Source organism: Tamandua tetradactyla, chromosome 16, assembly GCF_023851605.1.
Source record: "Tamandua tetradactyla isolate mTamTet1 chromosome 16, mTamTet1.pri, whole genome shotgun sequence".
In the NCBI taxonomy this organism is placed as follows: Eukaryota; Metazoa; Chordata; class Mammalia; order Pilosa; family Myrmecophagidae; genus Tamandua; species Tamandua tetradactyla.
In genome coordinates this window covers 52,016,225-52,043,865 of record NC_135342.1, presented here as the reverse complement: position 1 = coordinate 52,043,865, position 27,641 = coordinate 52,016,225, and the positions used below count along the sequence as shown (strand labels likewise).

The window sequence follows — 27,641 nt, the reverse complement described above, 5'->3', positions numbered from 1 at the left end:
TTGTCCTCCCTCTATTTTGGGGACCCTAATTACATGTATATTAGCTTGCTTGATGTTGTTCAATAGTTCACTAAAGCTCTGTTTTTAAATATTATTAGTTTTTAAAAAATGTTTCCTTTTAGATGATCTTACTGCCATTCTTCAAGTTCATTAATCTTTCATTTTGTTATGTCTAATTTGCCATTAATCCCACCTAGGGTATTTTTCATCTCAGACATTGGAGTTTTCATTTCTAGAAGTTCAATTTTGACTTTTCATTTACTCAATTTCTCTATGAATTTAACATGTTTAATCTTTCATTTAGCTTTTTTAACATATGGAATATAATTAAAATCATTTCAATGTCCTTATCTGATCATTAAAAAATATATTTTTATTGTGAAATCTTCATACACATACAGTTCATACATGGTGTAAAATCAATGGCTTACAATATAATCACATAGTTGTGCATCCATCACCATGATCATTTTTAGAACATCTGCATCACTCCAGAAAAAGAAATAAAAAGAAAAAACTCCTACATCCCATAGCCCTCACTGACTACTAGCATTTCAATCTACCCAATTTATTTTACCCCTCATTCCCCCTATTATTTATTTATTTTTTATCCATATATTTTTTGCTCATCTGTCTGTATCCTGGATAAAAGGAACACCAAATACAAGGTTTTCACAATCACACGGTGACACTATAAAGCTCTATCTTTATATAATCATCTTCAAGAATTAAGGCTACTGGAACATAGTTCAACAGTTTCAGATACTTCCTTCCAGCCACTCAAATATACCATAAACTAAAAAGGGGTTATCTACATAATGAGTAAGAATAATCTCCAGGACAACCTCTCGATTGTTTGAAATCTCTCAGCCACTGAAACTTTATTTTGCCTCATTTCATTCTTCCCCCTTTTGGTCAAGAAGATTTCTCAATCCCATGCCAGGTCCTGGCTCATCCTGGGAGTTCTGTTCCACATTGCTAGGGAAATTAACACCGCTGGGAGTCATGTGCAAAAAAGGAGGCGGGAAGGATTATAGGAGTCACTGAGGGGGTTAAGATTAGGAGATCAATTTTAGCCGTGTCTAAGTGGACATGTCAAACAGGGGATTGACCAGAGCCTGAGGTCCCAGGGAGAGGTCTGAGCTGGAGATACACGTTTGGGAGTCTTCAGCATATAGATGGAGAGATGGTATTTAAAGTCTTGAGACTGGATGAGATCTCCAAAGGAATTGGTGGGAATGGCTAGAAAGAGATTCAACGACTGAGGCTGGAGCCTTCCAAAGGTCAGAAGTCACAGAGAGCAGGAAGAACCAACAGAGGACACAGAGCCTCATCCCACTCCTCCCAGTAGCACCAAGACTGTGCCAGGGAGAAATGTGAACACAGTAGGGTCTTTTGTATACAGTTAAGGTCACAGTTATCTAGGAATATAGAGTCTTTAAGGGGGAAGCATACATCTACATTTATTCCTTTGATTTTAGCAGAATTTGCCATTTGAGTCATTCTGATAACTCATTTTGAGAAATTCATTTTTGAAAGGACCAAATAGTAATCCAAAATGCTGGTTGGGAAAGGTTGCAGAGGGGTAGTAATCAATGGGCTTGAAGACAAATTTGCAATTAAAAATGGATGTTTCAAAGGCTACTTGTAATCTATCATAATCATAAATACAAATCTTTTCAAAATATAACACAGGGAATAAATTCTCATGTGCATACCCATGAATTCCTGGCATGTGGCCCCTGAGCAATTTTTAATAACAGAAAAAAATGGCAGCAAACTTAGAACTGGCTTTTAACACAGAGCTACCTGTGAAAATGATGATGCCAAAAGTTAAATAATATGCTTTTTTCACTGTGAATTGTTCCCAGGGGCTTGGCTATGTATAAATGCCATGGTGGCAATGGAATTCCCACCTCTCTAGGACACAGCACATAGTGACAGATAATATGCCTCATATTTATGAATACTGTGCAAGCAAAAGAGCAGGTGCTAAAATATGGATGTATTTGGGCATTATTGTCAAATATTATCAAAGACAAAATTCTCTTGAGCGTTGTCTGATCATCTGTAGTACTAGAGTGACAGAAATAGTACTTGTACAGAATGTATGCATGTGCAAAGCAGATAATTTATTTAGCACTAAAATTAAATTATAAAAACATTAATTCCATCTTAAAGCAGGCATTTAAAAAGCATTTCTGTTATTCTAAGCTCGCATCAAAACATCTGTACAACCTGGACACCCAAATTCCTCTATAATTCCCACTGAAAAAGACATTTTTCACTTGTGGATGGGTGTTCCGGGGAGGGGGGACCAGTGGTGTGGGGAAAACTGTCCTTCAGTCTAACAGGTCCCAGGAAATGCTGTTCCCTACTTGGCCCAAGGTTGCCATCTCAATCTGCAAGGGGAAGGCTTTGTGCTTGCTTAGACAAATTCCAAGTAAAATTACCTGAAAAACAAAACAAAACATAATCAAGGTCTTATGCCACCTAAATTTCCCATGTTAAACTTCTCAAAAAAGGGTTCTTCATAACCAGCAACCCTAAAGCCCTGATTTCCAGATGCAATGAAGCCTGGTGAATACTCTTTAATAACTACTTTGCAATTCCAAATGACACCCTGACAACTTTTCTAGAGGGAATGGAATAACTGTGAGGGTGCTCTAGAAATTTCTAAGATAAAAACAAGCTCTGTTTAACCACTTCCTTTCTAGGCTGACTGTAGACTTATGTGTACACCATTTCAGAAAATCCTGATTACAGAATGTGTAAGTAACATCTTCTCTTTAGTAAAACTCATGCCATTTATTTGCCTTTCCTTTTCCTTCCTCATTCTTGGTGACTGTTTCTGGCAACTGATATAACGCCCCACAGGTAGGTGGCAAGAGATATTTACAAGTAAGGCCAGCATTTCAGGGGTATGGTCCTTTGTACAACCACAAAGATGAGGCAAAAAAAGCTCAAGAGGATATTTTTGTGAACTGGCTAAGATGATCCAACTTGTACCTGCCCTTCGGAGCTAGAGAAACTGGATATCTGAGGCTGTCCAGACCCAAAGAATTCCAGTTTCAATACTACTGCAATGGTAAGTAGTTATATATATATATTAATGATCCTTATTTAGGAAGGGCTTTGATTTCTCCTTGGCTATGAGTTCTTGGATTAAGTTGGCCTGGGCTGTAGGTCAGCAGGGTAGGAGACTCTGGGAAGACTCAGGGGCCAGGGATATCCTCCAGCATGTCTTTTCCCATCAAGATGGTACCATTCCAGAAACTGCTGTAGGAAGTAAGCCATGTAACGGGACAAGATTCTGGCCCTTCACAACTAGGCTCTTATCAAGAGAACACAGAGGGATAAATCTACAAGGAGCAATTCTGTGTTCACTGGGTCTTCAATCTTCCATGTCAGTGAATTTTCTCTTCTTATAATTCTGAACAAGGTTGGAAGCTGTGATCTGAGAAGCCTGTCCCTTCTCCCAACACTGAAAGTCATTTAGTCCTTTCTGGCCCGTTTGAAATAAGCCTCTTTCCATTTCATCTAGCCTGGCTACCAGTGCTGAAGTATCTTCATTGTAAGCATTCTGAGACGAATCCATGATGCGGCGAAAACGTCCAATAAATGTCTGAAGAAGAAGGGAGTAAGAGAAATTAGGGTTTATCTCACACTCCATAAATCCAGATCTGTTTTTATCCCTAAATATTTAAATGGCATGAAAAAAAGGAATTTGGGCTCAGGGACTCAGTCAGAAGGAAGTCTGAGTCCTCTTTATCACACAAGTAAGTTATTTCACATTGCCAGACCTTGGTTTTCTTGTCTGTAAAATAAGAGTGTTATGAAAATCAATAAAGCAACACATGTAAAGCAACTAGCAAAAGGCTGGCTCAGAGTAAGCATCTCAAAAAGTATTATCTATAATTGCTATTAGCAACAAAGGTCATAACATTGTTACTGTAGTCACACGTAGACAGTTTTCAATCAGAGAAGACTTCTGATTTAATTGAATGCAGTTTCTTTTCTTTTTTTTGCCTAAGAGTAGGATGGAGACACATAAGATCTAGGGGATGTCATTTTACCATTGGGCCCTGAGCCAAAACCATACCCCAGCTTCAGTTTCTTCAATCATCTTATGGTGTTGTCAACTGATATATAAACACATTCATCTAAAGCACTTTAAAGCAATGACAGAAAGAAGACAGGATTCCAATTTCAGAACATATCCTGGAGACATTATAAGACAATTGGATTTTCTTCATTTTTAGCTTTCTGCTCAGAAGGATTTCATAAGCTTGAATTGCTCCAGTGTTGCTTTCTCTCCCTTCTATAGGTCATATATTGACTTCTTTTTCTGAATGGATACCAACAAATTTTTTTTGCTTACTATTTACATTAAAAACAACACTGGTACATGGTAGGCTAAATGACCCTTAAGCTCGATGGAGGATGTCAGCACAGCACAGAGAACAAATGTGTCTTGAGCCAACAGCTCTTCAAAAGAAATGGAGAAATAAAGCTTTGGCTGTTTAAGTTCCAAGAAATAGAAAGGATGGTTTCTTTCAGCATTAACAGAATAAGAAATAATTACAAAAAGTTAAAATGATGTTCTATTGTAAAGGATGATAACATATACATAGCATTGTTTTGTTCATAAAAAATAATAATAGTTACCATTTATTAAGTGGTACTACAAAATTTCACTACAATGTTATTCAACATTATTTTCAACATTATTATTATCTCCATTTTTAGGGAGGTCAAGTTACTTGACCTAGTCATAACTAGTCTATGGTAGAACCAAGTCTTAATCACAGAATGAGAAAAGGGAACAAATAACTCATGTATTTCCAATAGGATTCTACTGGGCTGGGACTGTGTATTGAAATGCCTGTCTATAACCATCATCACCCTTTTCTATTTTCCTCAACTTTCTGCTGGTCCCAACCCTTAGCAAGCAAATATGAGAAGCATCTGACAAGTCATATTAAAAACAAATATATAATTGGCAGACACGGTCTAATTGTAGGCTGACCTGGAATACTAAACTATCCTATAAATTATATAATTCCCTGGTTAAGAGTGTCAACTGCTGCCTGGCAGCTGCCATGGCTGACATCTGAGACATGCATGCAGTGCCACAGGGTTTCACGTCAATTACTTGCCTGCAGAAGAGATTGGGAAATATCTGCATTCTCTGGACTGTCAAAATGCAAGAGTTGGGAGCCAAATCCATAGAAGTGTGGCCCCATCTTATGGAGATCCACTACATTGGCATCTGCACTGAACACAGTCCTCCAACCCTCTTGATAAATCCTGGGAAGTTCCACTGAAAGAATCCGTCGTTTGTTGTCAAAAAGTCCTTTTGCTAGCCACAAGGGGATCTCAAGCTTTGAGCCCTGTATCAGACCAGAATATAGATTTTAAAAACAGAAATATAACATAATAAATGTAAAAGACAATTAGAAAATACACACTGCCCAAGCAATTATTTGCCTTTTCTCTTTGGAGGGACTGTAAAAAGTAGAAGACTGGTTGTGACTTGAAGAAAAGAAATGTGTGAGCTAAAATTTTATATAATGATGAATTTATGCAACAAAACCATGGTAGAGCTTGAGTCTTCATTGCTGCCTACGGAGATGGTAGCCATCTCCCACCTGGCATTATAGCTGACCTCAGATTCCAAGCTCATCAAAAAGAGGACCAAGAAGTTCATTAGACACCAGTCAGATGGATATGTTAAAATTAAGTGCAGGGTGGGCCACAGTGGCTCAGCAGGCATAGTTCTCGCCTGACATGCCAGAGACCCGGGTTTGATTACCGGTGCCTGCCCATGCAAAAAAAAAGAAAAAAATTAAGGGTAGCCGGTAGAAACCCAGAGGAACTGACAAATGGATGTGGAAAAGATTCAAGGGCCAGACCTTGATGCCCAGTATTGGTTATGGGAATGTGCCAGTTTGAAACTGTTTTGTACCCCAGAAAAGCCATGTTCTTTAATCCTGACTCAATATTGTTGGAATTTTTTTTATTAAATTTGTTTCCATGGAGATGTGAGCGATGCAGTTCTGGGTGGGATCTTTTGATTAAGTGGTTTCCATGGAAATATATCTCCATCCATTCAAGGTTGGCTGCTTACTGCAGTCCTTTAAGAAGGAACCATTTCGGAAAAAGCTTCAGAGCTGACAGAGCCAACATGAGACAGATGTCTGGAGTTGTAGAAAGTAAATGCCCCCAGCGAAGCTGTTTGAAACCAGAAGCCAAAGACTCCAGCAGATGCCAGCCATATGCCTTCCCAAATGACAGAGGTATTCTTGACCCATCGGAAAGTCAAGGTATCTTTCTTTGTATGCCTTAGTTTGGACATTTTTATAGCCTTAGAACTGTAAACTTACAAGTTAATAACCTTCTTTATAAAAGCCATTCCATTTCTGGTACATTGCACTCCAGCAGCTTTAGCAAACCAATACAGGGAACAATAAGAAAACAAAGCAGGGCAGTGTGAACGTGGCTCAGCAGGCAGAATTCTCACCTGCCATGTGGGAGACCGGGTTCGATTCCTGATGCCTGCCCGTGCAAAAAAAGGAAAACAAAGCACATGCTGCCCAGAAGCTTCTGAAAGTGCCTGGCCCACAGTGTGCTGGAGCTTGAAGTATTGCTGTACAACAAATCTTATTGTGCTGAGACTGCTCACAATGTGTCTTCCAAGAACTACAAAGCCACTGTGGAAAGAGCAGCCCAGATGGCCATAAAGTCACCCAATCCCAATGCCTAGCTATGCTATGAAGAAAACGAATAGACAGCTCATTTGCAAGGTTTATTTGTGTTAAAAAAAACCATAAATAAATAAATAAAAAGGTATAGTAGAAAACAAAAATGTAGTATAAAGAAGGATGTTTTCTAACATAAATAAAAATTGTTTAATTGCAGATATTTGAATATTCAGTAATATCCATTCAACATATACATTAACTGAGTGCCTACTATGTACTAAGCATCACTCTAGGTGCTGGAAGAATAAAAAGAAAAACACGATTATTCTATGCTCACTGCAGCCCAAAGCCATCCTACTTCATGATATATAATATAAAATGATATAAAAGATGAGTGTTTCTCTATATTTTTAAAGGCTTTACAGAACTGGAAAACAAGTATGGTAACCATGATGGACCAGAAATTAAAAGAAAAATGAAAAAAGTCAAAACCAAACATAACTGCATCAAAGGTGGCAATAAAAGCATGAAGTGCTCACAAGACAAAACTGCTGCAAAAAGTGAGAGCAGCACAGGGGAAGCGGGTGTGCCAGCAGAGCTTTTAGCAATCTCACAAGCCTACAGAGACAATATTGAGTTCTGAACTGCCAAGGCTGCCAGAACATGAGCAACCAATATTCGATAAGAAGAGAAAGACGGAAGCCAATAGTTGGCACCAAATATCAGACTAATTAGGTACAAACTTTAAAATAAATTTAAAAAATCAAATGGAAATTCCAGAACTGAGAAATACAATAATTGACTTTAAAAACTCAACAGATTAAAATAGACTTAACAGTTTTAACAGATTTCATGTAGATAAAGAAAAGATTGTGATAGGGAAAAGGTCTGTGATAAGACTAAAGCATGGAGAGCAAAAAGGATGGAAAATACTCATGGAGAGCATGAGAGACATATGGAACCTGATAATAATAATAAAAAAAGGTCTAACATACATGTAACTTGAATTCCAGAAGTGGAGGACAAATAGATTGAAGCAGGCAAAAGAAATATCTCAAATAACAGCATGACCTAAAATTAATTTTCCGAAATTAAAAAAAATGCCAAACACAAAATCAAGGAATATTATGAACATCAAATAGGATAAATAGTAACAAAACTACAACCAGGAGAATTGCAGGAAGATGGCAGAACAGGAAGCTCTAGGAATCAGTCCCTCTACCAGAAAAGCTACTAAATAAGCAGGAACTGTCTGAATCAACTATTTTGAAACTCCGGAGTCTAGCAGACCACTGTAGAGCATCCAGGGGAGAGTGGAAAGAGGCTGGTAAATTACATTAATACCAGCAATTGCTCTCCCTGCATCTCAGTTACTGTTGCCCAGTTGCCACTCCTGGGGCTGGCAGAAGTGGGGTCCAGCCACTGATACAGCTTGCTTAGTACCAAAAGTAACATAAAAGTCCACTCCCCCAGGATTGGGGGAGGGCACCAGCTGATTGCTTATCACAGCTTCTGATTAGCTACTTCAGATTACTGGGGCCCAGTTCTAAGGGCAGCTACTGTTGCAACTCCACCCAGACAAAGATGGCAGAGAAGACTTAATGACACTGTGCTTCCTCAGAGCTGCAGAGGTCAGCTGAAGAGCTGTATTTACTTGGCAGGTCAAGAAAGTACAGCACTGGGGGGGCAAGAAAGAAACTCCTAGCACCCTACCTTGCCCCTCCCTCATCCCCCACCAGGGCAGTATAAAGCCAGCCAGCTCCATATCCCATTGTGGGTTCCTGGCCTCATTCTAGGTGGGAAAGATTGACTTGGAAAACTCCTCTGTGGTGTGACACAGCCCCCTCCCAGAATTTGTCCTCTAGGCAAAAGCAGCTTGAGACAATGAAAGCAGTGTAAACTATTGAGGCAGATGGCCTGGGGCAAAGGCTTATCTGCTAACTTGGGGCAGTGGAGCACCCAGGGTAAAGAGGTCTATCTGCTTAAAAATAGAAGGGACATTCAAATTCCTATAAATAGGGGAACTCCTAAGGCCACACAAGCAAATGTTTAGGACAAGACACAGGTCAAAAAAGACAGGGATGATCCTGCACTTCGCATTTGCCTTGGGTGGACCTTTCTGATGTAGGAGATGACAGTCAAGAAAATTTCTGTCATATCTTGAGTTTACTTACTCAAGTAACAGACACCTCAGGGAATATATCCCAGAGTTAATATTTTTAAATATTAAAATGAACAATGTGAAATAAAAGATTAAAAGACAAACAAAGAAACAGGAAAAAAAAAAAGAGGATTCAAATCCAGAAAACATCAACAAAGAAGATCCAATTGTGAACATATCAAAGACGTAAAGAGCCAGGGTCAGGGAGGTGGGTATGCTGTGGCCTCTTTCAGAAAGTACTTGTGGGAGGACTGGAGCCAGGATTGTGGGCTCTTGTAGCATCTGCACTTGGTCTGAATTGTTGGTGTTTTCTGGATGCTGGTATGCTGTGTTATGTGTTTGTGGGCTGTGTTTCACTGGGGCTTTGGGTGGCTCTGTGGTGCCTGGGCCTCAGGTGGAATTCTGTGGCCCTGGATTTGGCATGGCTGCATACAATAATGGTCAGGGTGGCCAAAGGACAGATCGGGCTTTGACTGTAAATAGAAATGAGGCCAGTCTGGCTGGGACTAGGATAGATTAGGGTACAAGAATTATGAACCCTAGAAAAGCCATGTTTTACTCTTGATCCATCTTGTGGAAGCAGCCATTTCTTTTAATCCTTATTTAGTACTGTAGGTTGGAAAAGTGATTAGATTATCTCCACAGAGATGTGGCGTGCCCAATTGTGAGTATTAACCTTTGATTAGAGGGAGATCTGACTCCACCCATTCCAGGTGGATCTTGATTAGTTTACTGGAATCCTTTAAAAGAGGAAACACTTTGGAAAAAGCCCCTGGGGGAGCATCATGAAACAAGAAGCCTGGAGAGAAAGCTAGCAGATGTCACCATGTTCGCCCTGTGCCTTTCCAGTTGAGAGAGAAACCCTGAACATCACCGGCCTTCTTGAACGAAGGTATCTTTCCCTGGATGCCTTAGAGTGGACATTTTCACAGTCTTAGAATTATAAATTTACAACTTAATAAATTTCCCTTTTTAAAAACTATTCCGTTTCTGGTATATTGCATTCCAGCAGCTTGCAAACTAGAACAGGGGTGGTGGTGTGTGTGCTTTGGAATGTCATCTGCTGTGCGGGACCTGGGACAGGGAGGTTTGTTGTATCTGGAGACTGGGTTCCCTGTGACATGTGGTCTGGTTTGACCTGTCTAGATGGCTCATGTGGGTGCCCTGGGCTCATGAGGCCCAGGGTGGGGCGGCGACACCTGTCGTTCTGTGTAGCTTGGTGTGGTACCTGGGTGCATCCCAGATATGGTGGGCCAATGGTTGGAGGGTGTTGGTGGAGTCCCTTGGGGAAATAAAGAGAGAGGTATGGAGCTGATGGGCTTTCCCATCTAGGAGGCACCTATGGGCACTGGGGACTCCTGGGAGGGTGGGCCAGGCCCTTGATTTTGAGGCTTGTTTCTGTGGTGGAAAAGCTGAGACTACCTATAGTGAGGACTGGGAGCTGCTTCTAGAAAACTTCTTTTGTTACTTGGATGTGGCTCCTCCCTCCCTCCCTCCCTCCCTCACCCCCCCTCCCTCTCCCTCTCCCTCTCCCTCGGCCCAACTCTGCACAAATGGTCATTACTCTCCCTTTGCATGGGACATGACATTCGGGGGTGGGAGTCTGCCTGGTGGCATGAGGCGCTGGGTTTGCTTTCCTGGAACCTGTGGTTTCTGGAGGGTTCCTAGGCCTAATGGGTCCTGGGGCCCTGGAGGGGAGGGGCTGGCCTCTCTGGATTATTGACTAGTGCATCCCCCTGTCCTTTGTTGTAGACGCCCCTTCTTAGCGTCAGGAGGCTGGAGTGGGCATTGTGCAGGAGTTCCTGTGGACTGGGAAGGGGGCTCAGATAAGAGGGAGGAGTTGTGACAGAAAGGGTGGGATTTGTCAGGTGAATGTGACTGCTGAATCACTGTAATGTTTCTTTTGGCCTCTGGTGTTTTGGAGCAGGTGGAGGGAGGGGTCTGATGTGGTGGAATGGTAGCCCATAACAGAGTCTGGGGTCTGTTCTGTGGCTGTTGGTTGAAGCTTTTTTTTTGAAAAAAATATTTTTTGAAAATTATTGCTTTTTTTGTTTTTTCTTTGTGTGTGTGATATTTCCCAGTGAAAAACATTAGAAAAAAAAAAAAAAGGAACCAAACAGAACTAGTAGAGTTGAAAACTACAATAACTGAAAGGAAAAATTCCCTAGAGAGGTTCCACGGTAGATTGGAGCTGGCAGAAGAATCAGTGAACTTGAAGATAAAATAATTGAAATCATCCACCCTGAGGAATAGAAAGAGGAAATAATGAAGAAAAATGAACAGAGCCTGACAAATCTGTGGGATACCATCAAGTGAACTAATATATGCATTGAGGGAGTCCCAGAAAAAGAAAGGGGGGGGGGGCTGAAAGAATATTCAAAGAAGTTGTGTCAATTAGAATCTGCCATGGACCCCAGAAAAGCTAAATTCTTTAATCCTCATTCAGTATTGCTGGGTGGGAGATTTTGATTATTTTCATTGAGATGTGACCCACCCAACTGTGGGTGGTAACTTTTGATTAGATGGTTTCCAATGAGGTGTGTCTCCACCCATTCAAGGTGGGGTTGTTTACTGGAGCCTTTAAGAGGGAACCATTTGGAAAGAGCCCATGCAGCCCGAGACCTTTGGAGATGAAGAAGGAAAAAGGCGCCTGGGGAAGCTTCATGAAACAAAAAGCCTGGAGAGAAAGCTAGCAGACATCACCATGTTTACCATGTGCCTCTTCAGTTGAGAGAGAAACCCTGAACGTCATTGGCCTTCTTGAACCAAGATATCTTTCCCTGGATGCCTCAGATTGGACATTTCTATAGTCTTGCTTTACTTTGGACATTTTCACAGCTTTAGAATTATAAACTTGCAACTTAGTAGATTCCCCTTTTTAAAAGCCATTCCATTTCTGGTATATCACATGCCAGCAGCTTTCAAACTAGAACAGAAGTAATGGCTGAAAACATCCCAAATTTAACAAAGATATGAAGATACACTTCTAAGATAATCAACAAACTCCAAATAGGATAAATCCAAATAAACCAATGCCAAAGCATATTATAATCAAACTATCAAATGCCAAAAATAAAGAGAGAATTCTTAAAGCTGCACGAGAGAAGCAACGTGTTACCTACTGTCATGGTCAGGTTCATGTGTCAAGTTGGCCAGGTGGTGGTACCCGGTTGTCTGGTCAGGCTAGCGCTGGCCTGTCTGTTGCTATGAGGACAATTCATGGACTTAAATCATGATTACACTGACTGCATCCACAGCTGACTGCATTTGTAATCAGCTTCAGGAGGTCTTCTGCAATGAGTGACATTTAATCTAATCACCAGAAGGCTTTTAAGGAAGATTCAGAAGAGACTCTTTCTGCTTCAGCCAGTGAGCCTCTCCTGTGAAGATTGTCCAGATCCTGTGTTGGAGTCGCCAATTCCACAGCCTGCCCTACAGACCTTGGACCTTTACATTCCTACGGTTGCCCAGGCAGCCTCTCCTCAGAGTTTGTTGAGGACCTTCATCAGTTGCCAGTTTGCAGCCTGCCTTACAGACCCTGGATTCAGTATTCCCATGGTTACATGAGATGCTTTTATAATTTTTTTATCTATGAATATCTCCTGCTGATTCTGTTTCTCTAGAGAATTCTAGCTAACAGACCTATTTTTTAACTCTACTTTTTATTTCAAACAGAATCTAGATGGCAAATGCATAAAATGGAATGATAAATCAATGGCTTGGGATTCATAATGTATAACTATGCAATTTGTGACAAGAACTATATAAAGGTGGGGGATGGAGTGGTATAGGAACATAGTTTATGTATTCTATTGAAGCTGGTGTTAAAGTAAATGAAATTGCTATAGATTTAGGATGTTAAATTTAAGCCCTTTGGTAACCACAAAGAAAACGTCAGATAATATGTCAACTTATAGTGATATAGAGTACATTATCAGTGGTAAATGGTATAGAAAATGGGGAGTCAATGCAAAATGAATATAGTATCTCTATTTGGGGTGAAGAGAATATTCTAGTAATAGATGGTGAGGAGGGGTATACAACACTGTGAATGTGATTAATCTCACTGAATGGTATGCTCAGGAGGGGTTGAGATGGGAAAATTTACATTGAATATGTTTCCACATACAAAAAAACAGAAAATGTGCTTTCACCAATTGTATCAAAATGTACCACACTAATGCAAGATGTTAATAATAGAGTGGAATATGTATGGAACCCCTGTATTTTATGCATGATTTTTCAGTAAAACTGCAACTTCTCTAATTAAAAAAAAATCAAAAGAAAGAGAAACTAAAGAGATGACAACTAAATATAATACATGCTACTGGATAGGATCAAGGGATGGAAGAGAAGAGGTTCAAAATTACATTATTGGAACATAAAAAATCAGGATATAGAATGTAACATTTGTATCAATGTTAAATTTCTTGAACTTGATAACTGTACTTAAGATGATCACGTAAATGAACATCCTTGGTTCTTAGGTAATGCACATGGAAGGATTATGATGCATGCAATCTACTCACAAATGTTCAGAAAATAGACAAATACCACAAAGGTGGCAAAATGCTAAATTTGGTAGTTCTGGGTATCTGGGTAAGTTGAAATTCTTTATATGGGATTTATATTATTTTTGCAAGTGTCCTGTAAGTTTGAAATTATTTTAAAATGAAAAAGTTAAAAAATAAACTCATGGACTTCCTGGAAGATGGCGGCTTAGTAAGACGCGCGGATCTTAGTTTCTTCTCCAGGACACCTACTAGGGGAGTAGAAACGATACAGAAAGCGCCCAAAGCCACAACAGAGATAAAAAAAGACAGCGTACCCCATCCTGGAACAGCTGGCTGGCTGAGAGAAGCAGCTCGGGTGAGATCGCCGAGGCGCGTGGGCCTTACCGGACGGGGTGGCAAGCGGCCGGAGTTACTCCCTTCCCCCTTCCCGGGCCGGCTGGGAGAATTGGAGAGGCGGTCCCCTGAAACAAAGACGGCTGGCGCCCACACCACGCGCAGCGCCCGGACCAACTGAGAGAATTGGATCGGAAACCCCCAGGCCGCGGAGAACGGTGACGGGTGGGGGAGGCCCCTTCCAAACCCGTGACTCCCGGGGAACGTGCACTCTCTCGGGCGGGCCGCTGCCGCTGGCGCCCTCCCGCCACGCTTGTTGCCCAGGGCCGACTAGGAAATTCGGACGGGCTCTTTCCCTGGCTGCGGCGACCAGCAACCCTCCCTGCGTTCGGACCCCGGGCCGGCTCAAGCCGTTTCGGCTAGCGAACCCCCAGGACGGCGAGAGTTTTCCAAAGTTTAAGGTCCCACAGCACCTTTTACTGGTGGGACCCGCAGACAAACGGGTGCCACGAGCGCCACCTACTGGGCAGGATAAGAAAAACAGAACCCAGAGATTTCACAGAAAAATATTACAACCTTGCTGGGTCCAACACCAAGAGAAATCTGAAGAAATGCCCAGACGCCAGCAGCAGAAGATAACTGTCCACGCTCAAAAGATTGAGAATATGGCTCAGTCAAAGGAACAAACCAATAGCTCAAATGAGACACAAGAGCTGAGACAACTAATGCTGAATATACGAACAGAAATGGAAAACCTCTTCAAAAATGAAATCGATAAATTGAGGGAGGACATGAAGAGGACATGGGCTGAACATAAGAAGAAATAGAAAAACTGAAAAAACAAATCGCAGAACTTATGGAAGTGAAGGATAAAGTAGCAAACATAGAAAAAATAATGGATAGCTACAATGATAGATTTAAAGAGACAGAAGATAGAATTAGTGATTTGGAGGATGGAACATCTGAATTCCAAAAAGAAACAGAAACTATAGGGAAAAGAATGGAAAAATTTGAACAGGGTATCAGGGAACTCAAGGACAATATGAACCGCACAAATATACGTGTTGTGGGTGTCCCAGAAGGAGAAGAGAAGGGAAAAGGAGGAGAAAAACTAATGGAAGAAATTATCACTGAAAATTTCCCAACTCTTATGAAAGACCTAAAATTACAGATCCAAGAAGTGCAGCGCACCCCAAAGAGATTAGACCCAAATAGGCGTTCTCCAAGACACTTACTAGTTAGAATGTCAGAGGTCAAAGAGAAAGAGAAGATCTTGAAAGCAGCAAGAGAAAAACAATCCATTACATACAAGGGAAACCCAATAAGATTTTGTGTAGATTTCTCAGCAGAAACCATGGAAGCTAGAAGACAGTGGGATGATATATTTAAAATACTAAAAGAGAAAAACTGCCAACCAAGACTCCTATATCCAGCAAAATTATCCTTCAAAAATGAGGGAGAAATTAAAACATTCTCAGACAAAAAGTCACTGAAAGAATTTGTGACCAAGAGACCAGCTCTGCAAGAAATACTAAAGGGAGCACTAGAGTCAGATACAAAAAGACAGAAGAGAGAGATATGGAAAAGAGTGTAGAAAGAAGGAAAATCAGATATGATATATATAATACAAAAGGCAAAATGTTAGAGGAAAATATTATCCAAACAGTAATAACACTAAATGTCAATGGACTGAATTCCCCAATCAAAAGACATAGATTGGCAGAATGGATTAAAAAACAGGATCCTTCTATATGCTGTCTACAGGAAACACATCTTAGACCCAAAGATAAACATAGGTTGAAAGTGAAAGGTTGGGAAAAGATATTTCATGCAAATAACAACCAGAAAAGAGCAGGAGTGGCTATACTAATATCCAACAAATTAGACTTCAAATGTAAAACAGTTAAAAGAGACAAAGAAGGACACTATATACTAATAAAAGGAACAATTAAACAAGAAGACATAACAATCATAAATATTTACGCACCGAATCAGAATGCCCCAAAATACGTGAGGAATATACTGCAAACACTGAAAAGGGAAATAGACTCATATACCATAATAGTTGGAGACTTCAACTCACCACTCTCATCAAGGGACAGAACATCTAGACAGAGGATCAACAAAGAAATAGAGAATCTGAATATTACTATAAATGAACTAGACTTAATAGACATTTATAGGACATTACATCCCACAACAGCAGGATACACCTTTTTCTCAAGTGCTCATGGATCATTCTCAAAGATAGACCATATGCTGGGTCACAAAGCAAGTCTTAACAAATTTAAAAAGATTGAAATCTTACACAACACTTTCTCGGACCATAAAGGAATGATGTTGGAAATCAATAATAGGCAGAGTGCCAGAAAATTCACAAATACGTGGAGGCTCAACAACACACTCCTAAACAACGACTGGGTCAAAGAAGAAATTGCAAGAGAAATTAGCAAATACCTCGAGGCGAATGAAAATGAAAACACAACATATCAAAACTTATGGGACGCAGCAAAGGCAGTGCTAAGAGGGAAATTTATTGCTCTAAATGCCTATATCAGAAAAGAAGAAAAGGCAAAAATTCAGGAATTAACTATCCATTTGGAAGAACTGGAGAAAGAACAGCAAGCTAACCCCAAAGCAAGCAAAAGGAAAGAAATAACAAAGATTAGAGCACAAATAAATGAAATTGAAAACATGAAAACAATAGAGAATATCAATAAGGCCAGAAGTTGGTTCTATGAGAAAATCAATAAGATTGATGGGCCCTTAGCAAGATTGACAAAAAGAAGAAGAGAGAGGATGCAAATAAATAAGATCAGAAATGGAAGAGGAGACATAACTACTGACCTCACAGAAATAAAGGAGGTAATAACAGGATACTATGAACAACTTTACGCTAATAAATACAACAATTTAGAGGAAATGGACGGGTTCCTGGAAAGACATGAACAACCAACTTTGACTCAAGAAGACATAGATGACCTCAACAAACCAATCACAAGTAAAGAAATTGAATTAGTCATTCAAAAGCTTCCTAAAAAGAAAAGTCCAGGACCAGATGGCTTCACATGTGAATTCTACCAAACGTTCCAGAAAGAATTAGTACCAATTCTCTTCAAACTCTTCAAAAAAATCGAAGTGGAGGGAAAACTACCTAATTCATTCTATGAAGCCAACATCACCCTCATACCAAAACCAGGCAAAGATATTACAAATAAAGAAAACTACAGACCAATCTCTCTAATGAATACAGATGCAAAAATCCTCAATAAAATTCTAGCAAATCGTATCCAACAGCACATTAAAACAATTATACATCATGACCAAGTAGGATTCATCCCAGGTATGCAAGGCTGGTTCAACATAAGAAAATCAATTAATGTAATACACCATATCAACAAATCAAAGCAGAAAAATCACATGATCATCTCAATTGATGCAGAGAAGGCATTTGACAAGATTCAACATCCTTTCCTGTTGAAAACACTTCAAAAGATAGGAATACAAGGGAACTTCCTTAAAATGATAGAGGGAATATATGAAAAACCCACAGCTAATATCATCCTCAATGGGGAAAAATTGAAAACTTTCCCCCTAAGATCAGGAACAAGACAAGGATGTCCACTATCACCACTATTATTCAACATTGTGTTGGAGGTTCTAGCCAGAGCAATTAGACAAGAAAAAGAAATACAAGGCATCAAAATTGGAAAGGAAGAAGTAAAACTATCACTGTTTGCAGATGATATGATACTATACGTCGAAAACCCGGAAAAATCCACAACAAAACTACTAGAGCTAATAAATGAGTACAGCAAAGTAGCAGGTTACAAGATCAACATTCAAAAATCTGTAGCATTTCTATACACTAGTAATGAACAAGCTGAGGGGGAAATCAAGAAACGAATCCCATTTACAATTGCAACTAAAAGAATAAAATACCTAGGAATAAATTTAACTAAAGAGACAAAAAACCTATATAAAGAAAACTACAAAAAACTGCTAAAAGAATTCACAGAAGACCTAAATAGATGGAAGGGCATACCGTGTTCATGGATTGGAAGACTAAATATAGTTAAGATGTCAATCCTACCTAAATTGATTTACAGATTCAATGCAATACCAATCAAAATCCCAACAACTTATTTTTCAGAAATAGAAAAACCAATAAGCAAATTTATCTGGAAGGGCAGGGTGCCCCGAATTGCTAAAAACATCTTGAGGAAAAAAAACGAAGCTGGAGGTCTCGCGCTGCCTGACTTTAAGGCATATTATGAAGCCACAGTGGTCAAAACAGCATGGTATTGGCATAAAGATAGATATATCGACCAATGGAATCGAATAGAGTGCTCAGATATAGACCCTCTCATCTATGGACATTTGATCTTTGATAAGGCAGTCAAGCCAACTCACCTGGGACAGAGCAGTCTCTTCAATAAATGGTGCCTAGAGAACTGGATATCCATATGCAAAAGAATGAAAGAAGACCCATCTCTCACACCCTATACAAAAGTTAACTCAAAATGGATCAAAGATCTAAACATTAGGTCTAAGACCATAAAACAGTTAGAGGAAAATGTCGGGAGATATCTTATGGATCTTACAACTGGAGGCGGTTTTATGGACCTTAAACCTAAAGCAAGAGCACTGAAGAAGGAAATAAATAAATGGGAACTCCTCAAAATTAAACACTTTTGTGCATCAAAGAACTTCATCAAGAAAGTAGAAAGACAGCCTTCACAATGGGAGACAATATTTGGAAATGATATATCAGATAAAGGTCTAGTATCCAGAATTTATAAAGAGATTGTTCATCTCAACAACAAAAAGACAGCCAACCCAATTACAAAATGGGAAAAAGACTTGAACAGACACCTCTCAGAAGAGGAAATACGGATGGCCAAGAGGCACATGAAGAGATGCTCAATGTCCCTGGCCATTAGAGAAATGCAAATCAAAACCACAATGAGATATCATCTCACACCCACCAGAATGGCCATTATCAACAAAACAGAAAATGACAAGTGCTGGAGAGGATGCGGAGAAAGAGGCACACTTATCCACTGTTGGTGGGAATGTCAAAGGGTGCAACCACTGTGGAAGGCAGTTTGGCGGTTCCTCAAAAAGCTGAATATAGAACTGCCATACGACCCAGCAATACCATTGCTAGGTATCTACTCAAAGGACTTAAGGGCAAAGACACAAACGGACATTTGCACACCAATGTTTATAGCAGCATTATTTACAATTGCAAAGAGATGGAAACAGCCAAAATCTCCATCAACAGAAGAGTGGCTAAACAAACTGTGGTATATACATACGATGGAATATTATGCAGCCTTAAGAGAAGATAAACTTATGAACCATGTAATAACATGGATGGACCTAGAGAATATTATGCTGAGTGAATCCAGCCAAAAACTAAAGGACAAATACTGTATGGTCCCACTGATGTGAACGGACATTCGAGAATAAACTTGAAATATGTCATTGGTAACAGAGTTCAGCAGGAGTTAGAAACAGGGTAAGACAATGGGTAATTGAAGCTGAAGGGATACAGACTGTGCAACAGGACTAGATACAAAAACTCAAAAATGGACAGCACAATAATACCTAATTGTAAAGTAATCATGTTAAAACACTGAATGAAGCTGCATCTGAGCTATAGGTTTTTGTTTTGTTTTGTGTTGTTTTGTTTTGATTTTACTATTATTACTTTTATTTTTTTCTCTATATTAACATTCTATATCTTTTTCGGTTATGTTGCTAGTTCTTCTAAACCAATGCAAATGTACTAAGAAATGATGATCATGCATCTATGTGATGATGTTAAGAATTAATGATTGCATGTGTAGAATGGTATGATCTCTAAATGTTGGGTTAATTTCTTTTTTTCCGTTAATTAAAAAAAAAAAAAAAAAGAGAAGGGATAATTGGAGATGAAGGGATACAGACTGTACAACGGGACTGGATATAAAAACTCAGAAATGGACAGCACAATACTACCCAATTGTAATGCAATTATGTTAAAACACTGAATGAAGCTGCATGTGAGGTATAGGTTTTTTGTTTTTGTTTTTTTTGTTTTTTTTCTTTCTATTATTGTTTTAATTCTTATTCTGTTGTCTTTTTATTTCTTTTTCTAAATCGATGCAAATGTACTAAGAAATGATGAATATGCAACTATGTGATGTTATTAAGAATTACTGATTGTACATGTAGATTGGAATGATTTCTAATTGTTTTGTTAATTCTTTTTTTAATTAATAAAAAAAAATAAACTCATGACACCTGTAAAAATATTAAAGCATCTGTTCTAGTTTGCTAGCTGCAGGGATGCAATATACCAGAAATGGAATGGCTTTTATTAAGGGGAATTAATAAGTTGCTAGTTTACCATTCTAAGGTCAAGAAAATGTCCCAATTACAACAAGTCTATAGAAATGTCCAATCAAAAGCATCCAGGGAAAGACACCTTGGTTCAAGAAGGCTGATGAAGTTCAGGGTTTCTCTCTCAAGTGAGAAAGTACATGGTGAACAAGGTCAGTGTTCCTCTCTCATCTGGAAGGGCACATGGTGAACACGGCATCATCTGCTAGCTGCTTCTCCTGGCTTCCTGTGTCATGATGCTCCCGGGGAGACATTTTCCTTCATCTCCAAGGGTCGCTGCCTGGTGGACTCTGCTTCTCATGGCTATGTCATTCTGCTCTGTTCTCTCTGAACCTCTCATTCTCCAAAATGTTTCCTCTCTTACAGGATTCCAGAAACCTATCAAGACCCACCCAAATGGGTTGAGACAAGTCGTCACCCAATCCAGCTTAACAACCACTCTTGATTAAATCACATCTTCAGGGGGATGATCTGATTACAATTTCAAACATACAGTGTTGAATAAGGACTACTGTGCCTTTATGAAATGGGATTCAGATTAAAATATGGCTTTTCTAGGGGACATACATCCTTTGAATCCAGCTCAGCATCTGTGTTAACAAACAAAACTTTGTGTATGTAATATTTTGATAAAAATTAACTCAAAACAGGGTGCAAGGTAGTTCAGTGGTAGAATTCCAATCTGCCATGTGGGAGAACTGGGTATGATTCTGGCTGTGCCCTTCCCCCCAACCCACTTCCCCCAAAAGAAAACTCAACAAATGTACTTCAATAATGGGATAGTCACATGGAAAAAGAATGAAACGTGGCCCCACCACACAGCATACAAAAAAGAAGAACTAAAAACAGACCAAACAGAACAACCCTCCAAATGAAACTCAGGTCAAAGAGGAAACCAATCACGGCCATTATAGGCCATGCTTTCCTAGAAAGAATTTGGATTTCAAGTCTTACAGGCCTAGGTTCGAATGGCCAAAAACTGTGGGCCCAGACATGTTACTCAACCTTTCCAGGGTCCTCGTTCGTAACAATATCTACAGACTGCTGAAAGTTTAAAGGGGTAATAGATGGAAAAGGTTACCTCCCTCACCCCCATCCTTACTGGCACTAAATCCTCAGGTAATGGTTTTTGACACCATCACCATTATGCAGGAGTGAATCTAAAATTTGTGGTTTCCAGATCTAGCACATGCTCTTACCCAAAGCTCTGTTTTAAGGTAAACGAGATTGCAACCCTGATCTCCTGAAGTATTCAGTACCAGCCTATTCTCAGCATTCACCTCAATGTGGGGGGAAAAGATTGCTGAATTTGGACAATTTCAAAAATGAAATCAATGTTGCAGCAGTCAGAAAACCTACGTTCAGTTTAGTTTCCGCCTAGGTGGCAAGCGCCAGGCCAAGACACCTCTGCTTAGGCGCCAGGAGACAGGAGGGGAGAACTCATTGCAGGGCATGGCCCGTCCTGCCCCGGAAACTACAAATCCCAGAGGACGCCGTGGGCCCCGCCGGGCGACGCGGTGTCCGCCAGGAGTTGCATGTAGTCTTTACGGGTGGGAAGCAATAGCGAAGGATTTACCTGAGGGATCGCGTTGTGAGTCTCGGGGCCTCCGCTCCGCTCCAAGAAGGCGCCGAGGCGAGGCAAGGCGGTCTCCGTGCGCACCGGGAGTTTTTCGTGGGACGTGAGAATGTCGTCTAGGGAAAGAAAGTTCTCCTCAGGCCCCAGCGCACCCGACTCCACCGGGAAATAAGCCTCCGACATGGCGCCGGCTTCGGCTTCTTTACTTCCACTCGCGTGACTCGGAAGGCCTTAGGTGGTCGGGCGTGTGAAAGGCGGGGGCTGCTTGGCTTTGTTAAGAGTATGGCGATAGCCGCAGCCCCGGGCCGGCTTGAAAAACTGCTCTTTCCCGCGCTCTGGGTGGGGCCAGACCGAAGCAGCCGATCCAGGCCAGTCTGCTGGGTTGGGCACATTGCCCAGGCAAAAGCAATCGATAAAACCTGGCGACTAGGTCCAGAGTTACAGGCGGAGGCTCCCGGTGGGTGGATCCGCCGGAAGTTGATCTCCTTTCGAGGGCAGATCAATGTGGGAGTGTTATAAAGAAGCTGTAAATGCCCATAGACGCTTCAGTATGCATTTAAACTGGCTTATGTTTATTCGGTCCTTTAGACTTGTATATAAAATTAAAAGTACTTTGCAAAACTTTTGGGGGATTAAAAGAAAAAAACAATAAAGCATCGCTGTGCCCTCCACCCCAGGCCTGATTAATTCTGACCCATTTGTTGCAGTTTTTTACTGTGCATCTTTGTTAGTCTTGGTACTTGAAATAAAAATGTAAAAAAAGAGAGAGAGAGAGACCCCAGAACTACCCCCCAGATAAATATTTGGACTAGATTATGAGGTATTTGTAGGATTTTGGTGGGAGTATGGGTGAGGTGGGAGGAGGGGTGAAGCTGGACTGCATATGGCTCACAAATGTCTTGAGTCTATTTCATTACCTCACAGTCACCTTACCACCAGCTGGCATTCTCCTTTTGTGGCTTTTCATCTCTTTAGTCTGCTATTTTTCACTGTTATCTCCCCACTGCAAAGCGCATGTTAGGCACTTAATAAATCTGTGTTCAATGAATAAATGGCTCTTTATTTATACTAGTGATATTAAATTTCCTTTAAAACATTAAACAAAAATAATGAATCAACTTTAAGTAAATAATAGTACAGATGGTATGCAGATACTGTAACAGTCACAAAGGGTAGTGGGCAAATGAATCCCTGAAAAACTGAATTAAAGTGGTAAACAGTTTTGCCAAGGTACAGGTTAAATGCACATATTCTCTAGATCTATAAGCTCGAGTTGTTAGTATCAAGATGAAAACTCAATGGTTGGGCTCCACTAATTTAGATTTATATTTTGTTGAAGTTTTGGTAGGACTGTATCGAATTTTACCTTTACAAAACTGTAAAAATAGAATGCTTAAGCAAACGGAGTTAGCAAGATTTGAAATGGCCTAGTTCCCTACCTATGAAGCATTTCAATTACAGTGTTACTTCTAGAACCTTACAAGCCTGTAAGAGTCCAATTTCCACCACTTTAATGGATTTTATGACCTTGGATGAGTTGCTTACCTCCCAGAAACTTAGTTTCTGAATCTATAAAATGGGATAATGACGGTAGCTCACAGAGTATGTAGTGAGTGAATGAGCCAATGAAGACAGAACACTTAGCTCAGGGTCTGGACCATAGTTAGGTCTGAATAAACATTCCTTCTTATCATCATGATTCACACGTTTGTTCACCACTGTATCCTCAGTACCTCAATACCTGGCATGTAGCAGGCATTCAATGAATATCTGTCAACTAGCAATCATTCTATCATTACTGATATAGACTTGGCTATACCTGCCTCTCTCCCTAATCCAAATTACTAAATGTACTTGGAGGTAATACAACATTATTCTACAATTCAACTATTTCCTGCAAAAATTCAGGTAGAATTTCTATCTTTTCAGTTCAAATTATTAGAGGTTTTTCTCTATTTTGAAATCACTGTACTAAGTAAGGTTAATAAATTTGAATTACTGGAGTTCATTTTTATATAATGTAAATGTTCTTTTGGTTGAGCTATTTCTTGAGCACTGCTCCAAAACGCCTTCCTTGAGATCAAAATAAATTGATGGGCACAATGTGACCTTATGTGTGGGTAGTGCCAAGTTTAGATTCTTCCCACAGTCTTCAGCAATACTAGCAGAAATTGTAAACCCAGCTTTATATATTCAGAAAAATTTTGTATGTGTGTTTCACCCTCACAACTTGGCAAAGGAGCAGCTATCACATCATTATAATAGAGGTAATTTAATCCAACTTTTCTTTTTCTGTGTTCCAGGTCCATAAAAATATCCTTTTCTACCAACCTTATATTTTCATCCCTTTCTGGTAATTTATTATGTATTTAATCCATGATCTGATAGCTAGAGTTTCTCTCTGTTCAAGAGGGAAAGTGGGCAGATTAATTAGTTTGGGGAGAAAATGCAGAAGAATGGCTGTCATTTCCTCATCAGATTGTTCAGATGCTATTTGATGCCCTGCAGATGTGGATACAAAGAAGATGATGAACTGTTCTGGACTGTTAAGGAGCTCAGTGTCCAATGGAGGAAAGAGTAGTATGATATGATAAAAGCTTTGAGAGAACCATATCCAAAATGTTATAGAAGCTCAGAAGAAGGAGTGGTGAATTCTGAGAAGTGGTAAATTCTGAGAAGGTGTGGTGAATTCTGACCAGGACGAGAAGATGGGTTTATGAAGTCTTTACAGAGGGAGAAAGGCCAGAACAGGGCCCTAGGACATGAGTAGGACTTTCTTAGCAGGCCCACAAATGTAAAGAGGGGAACATTTCCAGCTCAGGGATCAACTTGGTGCAAAGATTTAGAACTCTGAAAGTTCAGGATGAAACATCTCTCTTTTCAATGCACGCTCTCCTTTTTCCTTGTATATACTGTTTAATGACCCCATCATCCATCTAGTTACTTGTATCTTTATATGGCACGTAAGAAAATCCAATTCAAATTGACTCAAAAGACAAGGGGATTTCTAGGCTCCCATAACTGGACAGTCCAGGGCTTCACAGTTGGTTGATCCAGCAACCCAAGCTTGTCATTGGGAATCCAGCTCTCTTTTTTCTGCACAGAATGAGCTCCCATCTATGGCTCATTCCTCTGAGATCTCAAGATGATTGCCAATTATGTCAGGGCAACAAGCTTCCTTGTTTTCATCCTGTGCTTCCCATTTGGGTCCCAGCATTCCAAACTAGAGTTCTGACATTCACCCTGATTGGCAGGTTTAGATCACATGCTCATTCCTGGACCAAGAAGTATAGCCAGGGCAATGGAATGTGCTAATTAATGTAAGTCTGTCAAGGCCCACCTCTAAGGTAGGACTGAGGTCAACTTCCCTAAAGCATATGGGCTGCACAACGGGGGAGGTTGAGGGTGTTTTCCTGAGTAACAATCTGGGTGCTTTTAGGAAGGGAGCAGCTGGGTACAATAAATAAATGTACATTGCAATCATTATCCAATTCAGAAACATGGGAATAATTCACCATTGCTTCCTTTCTCACCTCCCTGTATCCAATCAGTCAAAAGATCACCCATACAGTTAACGTGCCTCCTAACTGGTCTCTCTGCCTTCACTATCTCCTTGTCCCAAAGTTCCATTGTACTAGTCTTATTGCCATCTTCCTACCCCAAAGACCGATCTTGTTACGCCTCAGCCTAAAACCCAACTGGCTCGCCATTGGTTACAGAATAAATTCTATACTCCTTGGTATGTCATACGAGTCTTCCATGATCAGATTTCCGTCTTCATTTCTCTGACACTTCCTCATAGTTACTCTACAGTACAGTTTCCCAAGATCACAGTTTGTTCATGTCTCAATGTCTTTGCCTGTGATGTTCCCTCTCCCTGGACTGTCTTTTCCTTTTCTCTTCACCTCGCTAACGTTTAGTCCTCCTCCACCTCTCAGCTCCAGATTGAGCTAAGTTTCTTTTCTCTCTGTACTCTAACATCTGTTCTAGTCTGCTATCTTAATGCTTACTGCATTACAGTGAAATTACTATAACTCCCCTACTAGACCACAGGCTCCCCAGAGGCAGGAATAATGCCTTTATTCATTGGCATATACTGGTATTTGGTGACTGCTTGCTTAAATGCCCCACTAAAGCATGAAAGAAATATGTACTGAACCCCACGTTGTTTTAAAAATAGAGCCTTGAGAACTGGGTTGAATTGAAAACAAAATAGTAATATTATATACCCCTAATATATGGAAAGATAATACAGTACCCATCTATGTTTAGGAAGTAACCTTTTGATTTCATTTTAAGCAAAATTTAAACTCTTCATCTTCAAATTAAGTAAATCCAACAAAAAATTTTCCTTTTTTTTCACCTATCAGGTTGGCAAAGATTTTAAATTTATGAAGACACTCGGTTGGATGGGACTATATTGGTTCAACCTCTTTGGAGGGCAATTCAGCACTATCAGAATGTAATATGAACATACTCATTGATCTGGCAATTCTATTTCTAGATTTTTTTCTACAATACCCTGCAAATGTTTGGAAGGATATGTACAAGGACTTCAACTGACGCATTGTTCCTAATAAAAGAAAAGGTTAGAATCAACTAAATAACTATTAATAGGACACTGGTAAATAAATTATGGCAATTTTACTATTGGAATATTGCAAATTCATTTAAAAAATGAGGTAGATCCATGTGACTATATGAAATGATCTCCAAGTTATATTCATATGTTTTAAAAAAAAACCACTGCATGACGGAAAGAAAAAGAAATGAAAGGCATACAGATTGGAAAGAAAAATAAACCCTTCTATTTGCAGAAAAGAATAATGGCACCTCAAATGCTGATGAGGATGCAAAGAAACTGGATGATTCATACATTGCTGGCGGGAATGAAAAATGGTATAGCAACATTGGAAAACAGTTTGGGAGTTTCTTACAAAACTAAAACACACAATCACTAATGACGTAGCGATTGCACTCTTGGGCGTCTATCCCAAAGAAATGAAAATTTATGTTCACACAAAAACTTGTCCATGAATGTTCATAGCAGCTTTATTCATAATGGCCCCAAACTGCAGACAACCCAGATGTCCTCCAACGGATGATTGGTTAAACAAACTACGGTACATCTGTACCATGGAATACCACTCAGCCATTAAGAGGAACGGCCTATTGATACACACAACTTGGCCGAATCTTCAGGAAATTATGCTGAAAGGAAAACCGCCAATCCCAAAATATACTGTCTCCATTTATATAACATTTTTGAAAAGATAAAATTTTACAAATGGAGAACAGATTAGTGCTTGCCAGGAGTTCCGGATGGCGGACGGGAGGCAGGTGGGAGGTGGATGTGGTTATAAACAGGCAATACAGGGGATGCTTGTGGGGGCGGAACTCTTCTGTAGCTTGTCTGTGGTAGTGGATACATGAGCCAACACCCAGGATAAAATTGTCTAGAACTTAATATGTATAAATGAGTACAGGTAAAACTCGGGAAACCTGAATCAGGTGGATCGATTGTATCAACGCCGATATCCTGATTGTGATACTGCATTATAGTTTTGCAAGATGTTCCATTGGTGGAAACTGGGTAAGGGTTACTCATATCTCTCTATATTATTTCTCACCATTGACAATGATCTCAAATAGTTTAATAAAGAAAAAAAGCAAGGTGGAGAACAATGCGTCTAGCATGTTATCATTTTTATGAAAATGGGGGCTATCAATTTAGAGATATGCTTATATTTGCATAGACTATTTCTGGAAAGATATTAATAAAAATGGCCATGGAGGTTGTCTCTAGGAGTTGGAGGGTCAAGGAGACTGGCTTTTCACTGAATACCCTTTTGTACAGTTTGAAGTTTTAAAACTAAGCATGCATTGTTTTTATTAAAAACTCTAAGAACTTAAAAAATAAAGCAACTATGCTTTTTAACTTTATTCCACCCTTGTTTGGTTCT

At 39.9% G+C, this 27,641-nt stretch overlaps 1 protein-coding gene and 1 pseudogene across 5 annotated transcripts; one reads left to right on the top strand and one right to left on the bottom strand.

Annotated features, from left to right (window-relative positions):
- The first annotated feature begins 168 nt into the window (after nt 1–168).
- On the top strand, nt 169–6,790 carry LOC143659527 (large ribosomal subunit protein eL32-like; annotated as a pseudogene).
- GINS3 (GINS complex subunit 3) lies at nt 348–22,075 on the bottom strand. Of its 5 annotated transcripts, none has more exons than XM_077132588.1 (4): nt 21,679–22,070; nt 5,160–5,393; nt 3,554–3,625; nt 348–2,453 (listed from the first exon to the last, which is right to left on the bottom strand). In XM_077132588.1, the coding sequence occupies exons 1-4, from the start codon at nt 21,859–21,861 to the stop codon at nt 2,343–2,345; spliced, it is 600 nt and encodes a 199-aa protein (XP_076988703.1). In that variant the 5' UTR covers nt 21,862–22,070; the 3' UTR covers nt 348–2,342. The 5 variants fall into 5 exon arrangements, 3 of the variants coding, with proteins under 3 accessions (XP_076988703.1, XP_076988702.1, XP_076988704.1); XR_013163596.1 differs by having other exon boundaries at nt 2,345–2,453; nt 3,266–3,625; XR_013163595.1 differs by having other exon boundaries at nt 2,353–2,453; nt 3,010–3,625.
- Nucleotides 22,076–27,641: the final 5,566 nt, after the last annotated feature.

Coding starts and splice junctions, on each gene's coding strand:
- GINS3 (XM_077132587.1), bottom strand. CDS start 21,861: ATGTCGGAGGCTTATTTCCCGGTGGAGTCGGGTGCGCTGGGGCCTGAG. Junction 5,394..21,678: donor CTCACAACGCGATCCCTCAG/GTAAATCCTTCG, acceptor GGTCTGATACAG/GGCTCAAAGCTTGAGATCCC. Junction 3,626..5,159: donor TTTCCCAATCTCTTCTGCAG/GCAAGTAATTGA, acceptor CTTCTTCTTCAG/ACATTTATTGGACGTTTTCG.